General features: G+C 35.5%; 1 protein-coding gene and 1 long non-coding RNA gene across 2 annotated transcripts; both read left to right on the forward strand.

The window, feature by feature from the left end:
• Nucleotides 1–746: 746 nt before the first annotated feature.
• LOC309478490 lies at nt 747–1,966 on the forward strand. The gene is made up of 4 exons (XR_014199011.1): nt 747–806; nt 907–966; nt 1,050–1,147; nt 1,886–1,966. It is a non-coding gene; the product is annotated as an uncharacterized lncRNA (long non-coding RNA).
• Nucleotides 1,967–8,459: 6,493 nt separating this feature from the next.
• On the forward strand, nt 8,460–9,893 carry LOC309476909 (urokinase plasminogen activator surface receptor-like). Its single transcript, XM_082140069.1, has 4 exons — nt 8,460–8,562; nt 8,902–9,033; nt 9,247–9,357; nt 9,490–9,893. Exons 1-4 carry the CDS (start codon nt 8,490–8,492, stop codon nt 9,678–9,680), a joined length of 507 nt encoding a protein of 168 aa, XP_081996195.1. The 5' UTR covers nt 8,460–8,489; the 3' UTR covers nt 9,681–9,893.
• Nucleotides 9,894–10,483: the final 590 nt, after the last annotated feature.

Here is a 10,483-nt window from a genome sequence, read left to right on the forward strand (position 1 = left end):
GAAATATAACGGCGCATCACTATACTCTGTCTGGGATTTGTCGTGTCGCACCGGAGCATCCAGTGTAATATCACTGGGTCTGACTGACTGTCTTTTGTTGGACCGCGTTGTTCGTGTCTGGCCTGGGGAAGAGAGAGAGAGAGAGAGAGAGAGAGAGAGGAGACCAGCAAGGTAAAAAAAAAACATTCTGTGTGTGTTGACAGGATTGTGCCCAGTTTAACCTATGTTATAACGTTAGCCTAACGTTACTCGTCAACATGGCAGTAACGAACTTTACCACGGTAAACTGCGCTAACGTTTCATTTTACAGACTTTGTTAGATTATTGAATTGTCGAGTTAAAATATGCCAACGAGCAACGCTTAGTTTACATTAACAATAAATTAACTAATGTGAAATTCTGTTTTGGTTGTATAGATAATGTTGGCCTACTGATGAGAACCTTTATAGTTTAAGAATTAGTTTGCAAACTATAACATATTATAGTTTTTTTTTAAATGAAATATTTACTTCCATTTTTATATGTGACGTGTTTAAAGGCAACTGCAACAAACTTATAGCAAGATTCCAGAGGTAGGCCATTTGTGATATATTTTGAGATAAGTTTGCTGAAATGATTAGCAATATGTGAAAAGTGCTTTGGAGCCACTGGTGCAGACTAGGTAGCTTACAATTTCTTATAAAATCTCTATAAAATTGGCTAACTTTATATCAAATAAGTGACCTTTGCATCATGTCTAACTTTATATTTATTACACAGCAATAATCATTTTCTTTGTTCAGTCTCACCAGATTAAATGTATCCAGGTAAGCACTGCAGTAAAACTCTCACTAATTAATTCATACCAAATCTAGCATTCTAAACAACTTAAGTTTATATTTTTGCATTATTTTGATATTTTATTAGGCAGAAGACTCTACCATTGCAGTCCCACCTGACCAGGAAGGTCCTAATATCAGCGCACAGGTGAGTTAACTACTGTAGGAAGGAGAACGATCATCAATCAGTGATTTCTTGCATGTTTCTTACTGTGTATTTGTCTCAAACAGGAACTCCTTCACTGCAGACAAGCTGAAATGGGCTAAAATCATCGATTTCAGTCTTTCTCTCTATGGATCTCAGCATTTTTGGACAGAATTTAGGATTTGTAAGTATTAAAATTTAATCTGGCATTTTTTGAACCGATAAGTATTACCTCTGTCTTGTCTGGATTTAATAAAAGAAAATTACGCGTCATACAATCTTTTATGTCTTTAACACACTCTGTCAATTTGGATAATTTAGCGTTTTCATCCGGCCGTGATGAAATATATATTTGAGTGTCATCAGCGTAACAATGGAAACAAATTCCATGTTTCCTTATAATATTTCCAAGTGGCATCATATATATTGAGAACAACAGAGGGCCTAATACAGATCCCAGCGGCACTCCATAGTTTACTGGAGTTATGATAGATTTTTCTCCATTTAAATAGACAAAATGGTAGCGGTCAGATAGGTATGATTTGAACCAGCTTAATGCTTGTCCTTGAACACCAGTATAATTTTGTAGTCGATCTAAGAGTAATGTGTGATCTATAGTATCGAACGCAGCACTAAGATCAAGTAAAACTAGTATTGAGATACAGCCTTGGTCAGAAGCTAAAAGTAAATCATTTGTGATTTTAACAAGCGCAGTTTCAGTGCTATGATGCGGTCTGAATCCAGACTGAAACTGTTCATAGATATCATTTTGTTGCAAGAAAGAGCCCAGTTGAGCGGACACCACTTTTTCTAATATTTTAGACATAAATGAAAAAAAAAAGGAGGTTAAAAATAATTTGACACTAATATTTTCTCTCTCTCTCTCTCTCTCTCTCTCTCTCTCTGTGTGTGTTTTATATAGTGTTGGAACCGGGATCTCCTCTGAAGGACTGAGTACATTTGTGTTTGTGGACACGCATACAGACCAGGGAACATTCTGATGTTGAAGAACTGTGTTTTGTCCTGTGTTGGACATTTCCTTTTTGACTGCTTAAAAATGTATTTATATTCTGCAGTTTTATGAACGTAATGGTTGATATTTCATTATAATAATTGTATAAGCTAAACAACCAATGACTACATTCATTTTGTCAAATGCTAACGTTTTGTTTATGATTTTATGTATGTTTTTAACAATGTGTGCAGTGAAGGACAGCACATAATGTGTTAATTTACACTGTGTTAAATGTGTTAAAAAACACGTTTACACATCTTTGTGCTAACCTTTCTGACATATTTATTTTGTTAAAATCATTAACACAATGAATGAGTTAAAATTAACACAAAAAACAATATCCCTAAACTCACCCATTAATGTGTAAAAATGTCACACATCATTTCCAGCATTGGCATACTGTTTATTTTGTGATATGAAATGTTTTAAATAAAAAAAATTGTATTTTGTGATAACTTTGTCTAATTGGTTTGTATGTCAATAGTACTTATGTAGGATAAAAATAAAATTAATCATATATCAAAATTATGAAATCTAATTTATATTTAGTACAAATAAAAAAAATAATTACAGTAGTGTACTGATTAGCTTCGTTTTTACAGTAATGTATTACACAATTACACCATGTACTGTAAAACTGAAATACGGTTTGGTACTGTAAATCTTAATACAGTAACTTACTGGCAACAGTGTTGCCAGTAAGTTACTGTAAAAAACCCTTGAAAAGTCTAACAGTGCCGGTAACCACAACATTACAGTTTTTTCCAGTTGCTAACACACAATTTTGCAAACTAGGCTGGTTTTATCAAAATACTTTCACAAGACACACCCAAACTGCAAAATACCTCATATATCCTGCAAAATGAAGCACTGCAACCAAAACTACATAGCATTATCAAACTTTTGCACGAAATGGCACACACTTCATTCATATTAGCAGATTTTTGTCTAACCACATAATGAAAAGCACTATCATCTTTATATGCTTTGCCATAATACTAAAATAGTTCAAATTGTATAAAATTCTTCAGATTGTTCACATGCACAGAAATATTTGCAGATACACACACATGCTGTTGAAACATTTATTTTTCACCAAACAAGTGGATATATTTACATTGGACTGAACAAAAATATGCTCACAAAAGAACAGTAAACTGAAAAAGATTGAAGTGTTAATAATGAACCATTGAGGTGTTTGACCGGGTGGCTCATGTATTGGCAGATTAGTGTCATTTTGAATGGCAGTGTTTTGAAATGGCAAACATGTGACTTCATGTCAGATTGTTGTGTCTTATGCAGAGAACAGTGCATTTAAAAAGTGTAATTTTGAATCGCAAAATGTGTGTAAAGCAGAAAATGTGTTTAGACTTTTGGAGACTTGAGAAGAGTTTTTTCTCTCTGTGTGTCAGTTTAAATAATTGTGCTGTGCATGTCATTTTAGTGTGTTAGCATTTTGAAAAAACTGTAAGAAACAAGGCGGACCTCTAGTGGAGTCAATATGCAATTACATCACAAAATGCACAACATCCCCCTTTTCCTCAGGGAACAATACTCAAGTCCTCGCTGCAGCCACATAGCTGGATCAGATCCAACACGTACTGGACGCTGTTACGCGCATGCGTGGTGTGTTTTGGTGATGTCATATATGCATGCGCACTAGAAGAGAGTTGATCAGTGATGTGATCAGTTTGTATATTAAACTTAAATTCAGTATTTTTTAATTTTTATTTTTTTTTAATGGACGTACATGTCTTACAGACACTGAACAGCAAATTAAGAGGAACCTTAAGTATAGATCACTGTGGAAAAATTAGCCATTAAAGAAGGAACTCTTACCAGACAAAATATCTTTAAGCACTTTTTTTTTCTTTTTTTGACATCTGACAAGATTTCTTTTCTTGATGCTGTTATTATTTTTGCATTTTCCCTTGAATGTGTACTGGTATGTTAAGTTGTTTACAGACCATATTGTATTGTAGCTTTAGGATTAAAATTACAGAGACAATTATTTGACTCAGTTTTGCTTCCACTCAACAGCAATGGCCTGAATAAAATAAAATGGCTTAATTTTAAAATGTTCTATATGCACGCATTAAAAAATAATAATAATAATAATACTTGCGGTGACGGCATGCTATTAATCCATCAAATTTAGGTTTAAAATCATGTGATTTAAAATGTTGTAAAATTAACTATTTTGCATGTATGTAGAGAGAAACTAGGATAACTTAAGCATCACATTTATGTAAATAATTATTCATCAATAATTACTTATTACTATTTATCATCTCAATACAATATTGAGCATACTAACACCCTCAAAATTAATTGGTTAAAATTTTGTTTTTTTTTAATTGGTTAAAAAACCTTCTTTGTGGAATTTTATTCCTAATTTTATTTTTGACCGACTTGGGGGTCTTTCTTTTTTACTATAATGTGTGATTATAAAATTGACAAATTGCCAGTGAAACTTTCTGCCTTTCATGCTCAAGCTTTATTGGCTTGGAAACTGATCTACAAGCACAACTTCTCTCTGCACCCTTTTTTTTTATTTGGAATAATCGTTGTATTTTGTATAAACACAAAAGTATTTTTTTTTTAAAGCTGATTTGAAAAGGGTATTGTTTTAGTTTGTCATTTGTTTAACTCTCAAGGATACCTTATGACGTATGATGAGTTTCTGCATTTTAATTTTCCTGATTCCCAAGGAATTTGCTCTTGTATTTTCAGCAATCAATTCTGGTATAATTTCCTTATGTAGAGGTGTGTTGTCATCAGTTGATGTGCCCATAATTAACCCAGCTGACACAGTATGTGGCAAAATTAGTTTTTTACAGTACAAAAACAATAACAAATCTATTCGTTCTCTATTTTTAAAGGAGGTTGTCACCAAATCTTGCTCTATTGCTTATTGGACTAAATTTGTTAATGACCTTGATTGAGAAAGTGTCTGGTTATTACCTCATAAGTTTTTTGTTACAAACAAGGTGAAAGAAATCTCTTTCAAGATATTGCACAAATTCTACCCTGTCAAACATTTCCTTAGTAAGTTTAAGACATTGATGTAAGTTGCTCGTTTTGCTCTTTGCACTTGGAAACAGTTCCCCACATTTTCTTCTGCCATTGTAGTCATGTGAAAAAGTTATGGTATGAAGTGTCTATGTTTATTAAGGAAAAAGTACTCTCTAATTTAGTTTTGCATTTTGAAAATGTAATTTTTGGATATTCAAAGTATGATAACCATGTGATTAAGGAGGCTTTTGTAATTAATCTGTTAATTTTATTAGTCAAATTTCACATCCATAAGTGTAAGTTTTCTAACAAAAAGCCCCTTTTCTCGTAATTTTTTTTAGAAAATTACTTTTCTACTATTCATTCTAGTACTAATGTAAAAGCTATTAAGACTGTTAATTTGTGTACTGTCTTCAAAATATTTGATTGATACAAAGGTCTTGTATTCTTGTGATTTATTATTATTTATTTAGATTTGTGTGTGTGTGTGTGTGTGTGTGTTTTCTTTGCTCCCCTGGCTCTAAAATTGTATGTTGTATTGTTTTGTTGTTTAAAAAAACAACAATTTTGAGGATACATGTCACTTAAGACCAGCGCATTATAACCCAGAAATCGGTACTGCGCATGCGTCTATGACGTCGCCAAAACACACCACCATCCGGTACGTATTGGATCTGATCGCGCTACAGGCTGCAGCGAGGGGTGTCTCACAATACTAGCTATAAACAGGATATAAGAACACTAAATATAGCTCTTAACAGGTCCAATTTAGTCCACATATCAGGAACATTGTCCTTCTCATTTATAGCAAACATCTTGTTAAATAAGCAGTTCAAAGCTTAAAGGAACACTCCACCGTTTTTTTTTTTTTTTAAATAGGGCTTATTCACTTTCTTTCCTACATTTAGATAGGTGGGCAAATGCATTTTTGTCTCAGTGCATGCATTGTTTTAGTTTGACAGGGTCGGCGCTAGCTTAGCTTAGCTTAGCTTTCATTTTTCACAGAGCATTTTCTTGAAAAGGAACGTAGAATTTACGTATAAATAAATGAATAATTTTTATGTCGTAGGCCGAAAATGAGCTTCCCCTCTTTGAAAGACCAGCAGCCTGGTCCTTACCAAGTATTGGAATCAATGGTTCTCTTCTGGCTCAATGGACAGTGAATTGTACACTTCTAAGGCCTCCTCTCCAAATGCATGAAGTAGAATGGCTATTTTTACCTTCTCACTTTTTGAGTCTGATCCTGTATTAGTCATGTAAATGTCGAACCGCTGTATCCATCTCCTCCAGTTTTCGCCTGTATTTCCAGACAGGACTAATGGGGGTGGCAATCTGAACTGATCCATGTTTATTTTTCACTCAGCAAACTCACTTCAGTCACGATGCGCCGACTTTCTCCTTCGTGTCTCAGTGCTGTCTAATGCAGGTTCATGAGTTCATGAAACGACTTTCTTCTGACACCATGTAGTGTTCCTTCTCGTGTAGTGCATTTATTAAACTACACACACATAGAGATGTATCTCAGAACTAGATATTTATTATTGAACACTAGCAGCGTGTGCTGCTCACCAGCCCGTGCGTGTATATCACTCACTCCCGGTAACCACAGTATTACAGTTTTTGCCCATTGCTTACACACTAAAACCGAATGCTTAGACCAAAGCCTCAATACCTAAACTTCTTGTAGCATACCTTAAACACAGTGTAACCATGGCTTAAACACATTGTCAACTTTGTTTGCAATTCTGTAACAGACTTATTGCGAAACACTACACACGTTTTCTTACATTAGACACTATGTTGAAAATTATCGGTATGAGCACGTACGAAGTCAGACCACGCTGATGTAAGAAGTCTGCTTTGGGCCAATCAAAGTTCTTACGGAGATTACGTGATAACTCCGTGCTGTTTACAGTAAGCTTTTTTAATAATTTTTCTATTTAAATATGCGTCAGGTGATCATCGCAGCTTTTTCAACGTGTCGCGCTCGAAACCCAGCCTTTTCCAATCATGAGCGATGCGGCTCTGCAGTTGGATACTATACGCGTCCCTCATGTAGCCTACGGAAGAGGAAAATGGCCAAGCAATAATGAAAAAAATAAAAACATCTTGAGATTAAAGTCATTATAATGCGAGATTAAACTAGTTAAATATCGAGAAAAAAGTTGAAATACTACAATTGATTCATCTGTTTCTGGGGGATTTCCGATGAAAATAAAATGAATCCACTGCTCTGGTCTCATCTGAGGCTGGGACTTTATAAATAGGAAGTCGAGCCAACGACAGAACAGTTTGCATGCTTTGCTCGAACTTTTGCCATTGCATTAGAACTGGTTACACTGTTGTCGCCGTGGATGGAAACGTGCATATTAAAGGAGAACTCCGTTGAATTTTTAAGTTAATCTTGATCGTTTTACCTTTGTGAGTACTGTCTATAGAAAAAAAAAACGAACCGGATTGGTGCTTGCAACACGGAGCTGTTACAGTTAATGCCCAGAGCTCCCACTCAGCTAAAACGGCAGTTATGGGGGCATAAACCTAAAGAGTGTCTTTGTGCCTCTTAACAGACACAAAATGCAATTAAAATGTCTGTCCAACATGAACAGGGCCCTTACATGACAACAAGATGCGTTTAGCAACTTAGCCATTGTTTAAACTCACCTAAATAGTGTTTTAGACAGCTAGCTGTAGTCTCGCGCTGAAGTCCCGTGGGAACTCAGTTGTAGCCAGAAAAAAATGTTTTTCCCCCAAACCACTTCAGCGGAAATCCCGCCCTGCAGCTGATTCTAAGGTTTTCATTGGTCATGTCAATTACAGATTGCCTACACCAAACACTGATCCCTAAACCTACCCGTCACTGTAACCTAAACCAATGAAATCAGCTGCAGGGCGGGATTTCCGCTGAAGTGGTTTGGGGGAAAAACATTTTTTTCTTCGTTTTTTTTCTTTCTATAGACAGTACTCACAAAGGTAAAACGATCAAGATTAACTTAAAAATTCACCGGAGTTCTCCTTTAAGGGGCGGTTATATTATAATAAGATCCCCTTCATACATCAGAAAGGGGAGCGGAATCTGATCGGCTTATTTTTTGACATGCTTGAAGAGAAAGGTTTACCAAAACAAAGTTACTGGGTTGTCACTTTTCATGTTTTCTGGGTTGGTAGATGCACCGGGGACCCAATTATAGCACTTAAACACAGAAAAAGTCAGATTTTCATGATGTCACCTTTAAAATATAATTTTCTCATGAAGATCCTCCCCTTTTGATAAGCTATAAAATGAGTGCTTAAACAGACGCATTATTTCATTCTCCTCCTGATCAAAGATGGATCTGCAAATCTCAGTTTTTCTCCTGTTCATTCTTTTCACAGCAGGTACGAAGACAAATTGCTTGAATTATTATGGTGTACAAATACCAATAACTTATGTTACTCACTGTCTTTCTGTTTTATTTCTAAAGGACACTCTCTCAAATGTTATGAGTGCACGAGTCAGATGGGTTCTTGTGTACAACAGTTGACTTGTCCCAGTGGATTATCCAAGTGTTCTACAGCTGTGACACAAATTGGTAAGTCCAGTGTTGTTTTTGACATTTACTGTTACATTTGACTGATGGAGATTCGGCTATAATTTACTGGTCCTGCGACAGTGTAAATGTTACTTCTCACATAACATCTGCTAATTTTCCTGGTGGAATTTACAAATTCACCTATTTAATTTTTGCATTTAATTTGTGTAATTCGTTTTCTTGCTTTGCTATCAATACAGTTTGTATTAACAACAAAATTATTTTAAATGAGAAAAAATGCATTGTTTTGCATATGTGAGATAATACATGTTTCTTTTTTAACTCACTGTAAATTTTCATCAAAATAATGTGAAGCTGAACCAGTCTTTCCCTTTTTAGGTGACATTACTTCTAAAGTGAGTGTTAAAAATTGTGCTGCTGCCTGTCAAAACTGGTCCATGAACTTCAGTGTTTTAAAGATGTCTTCCTTCTGCTGTGACACTGACCTTTGTAATGCCAAAGATGTTCCAGGTATTGTACTTCAATGATCATGTGCAAATCTAAAGTCAACACACATTTTACCTCCATATGAAATTCAATCAAGAAAAAAAAAAAGCAGGGTAGATTGATTTTCTGTCAGGAATTGATTGAATGGAGCCTCTAAAGGATTATTGTTGTTTCATTAGATGTTCCATTTTGTACAAAAAACAAAATGAAAGAACACTTGTTTTCCCCCTGATGTAGATCTCAGCTCTAATGTCCCCAATGGAAAGAAATGTTTCTATTGTGATGAGCACAGCTGCTTAAACATAACGAGCTGTTCAGGGACTGAAGACCGCTGTGTTAAAGCAACAGGTGAGAATCTGTCAAAATAATATCATCATTCATTTTGTTTTTTCATCTTTCATTTTAAGGATTTGACACAGATCACATATACCAATGTCCAGCTTAGACTGAATCAACCATTGTTTTCTTTCTTTTCATCAGCTGCTTTGGGAGACCAGACATTGGTAGTAAAAGGCTGTGTCTCTAAATCAGTTTGTGACGCCACGGCATTGGTTCCTAGTGTTGCGAACTTCTCATGTTGTGAGGGGAACCTGTGTAACGGGGCTCAGAGTGTCACCCAGAGCTTCCTGTTCCTCTGCTGTTCTCTGCTCTCCTACTTCATGATGCACTGAATACAGCAGATCTTCACATTCTACAATGTGACACGCTGTACTGAATATATTAGGGGTGTTCCCCGGCTAAGGATTTTCATAGTCGAATCAGAATCGTCAAGTCTTGCTTGTGTGTGTGTGTGTGTGTGTGTGTGTTTTTAAAGCCAAAATTTACAAAATATCACACAAAGATATAGAAGAAAATTTGTAAAAAATCTGTGTGGATAAAGTACATTCTAAAACGCTTAACGTGAAAAACGCGTAGTGGCTTAATGTCCTAAGACACACCTTATTAATAAAGCATAGCCTATATATCCTACAGAAAAGCAGATGAGCCCAGTATATGAACGCTACACGTTTAGCATTTTCCTCCCATAGGAAACTATTATACTTGAAACTATTATAAAGAAAACGTGTTGCGTTCATGCGCTCATCTGCTTTTCTGTACATAGTATGCTTAGTATGGTCTTTACTGAGTTTGGTCTTTTAACATCACTGTCTTAATATACATTAAGCCACGTTAAAGTGCCCTTTAAGCGTTTTAAAAACGTTTTTCAAGTTAAACGTTTTAGAATGTCCCGAGGAAAACCAACTTGTTAACGTTGGCCGGCAGAAGTGCGATCATGGTTTTCCTGATGCTAAATCCAGCCTCTGAGAATATCCTTTCTGATGGTGTGCATCCACACTTTAGATTTTCTTATCCCAGACATTGTTAAAGATTTAAATCCCTGCCACCAAGATGCTCCTCTGTTGGTCACGGATCATGGAAAGTGAAACTTAAATCTGTCACGGGGGCGGCTGGATTTATTCACGAACGTTAAAAA

Source organism: Leuciscus leuciscus, assembly GCF_965113295.1.
Source record: "Leuciscus leuciscus genome assembly, chromosome: 16".
NCBI classification, from domain to species: Eukaryota; Metazoa; Chordata; class Actinopteri; order Cypriniformes; family Leuciscidae; genus Leuciscus; species Leuciscus leuciscus.

Excerpts from the sequence above, each read along its gene's own strand:
- LOC309476909 (XM_082140069.1), top strand. The coding sequence starts at position 8,490 with ATGGGTTCTTGTGTACAACAGTTGACTTGTCCCAGTGGATTATCCAAG. Across the intron at positions 8,563-8,901 it reads TACAGCTGTGACACAAATTG|GTGACATTACTTCTAAAGTG; the intron begins GTAAGTCCAGTG and ends TTCCCTTTTTAG. Across the intron at positions 9,034-9,246 it reads TAATGCCAAAGATGTTCCAG|ATCTCAGCTCTAATGTCCCC; the intron begins GTATTGTACTTC and ends CCCCTGATGTAG.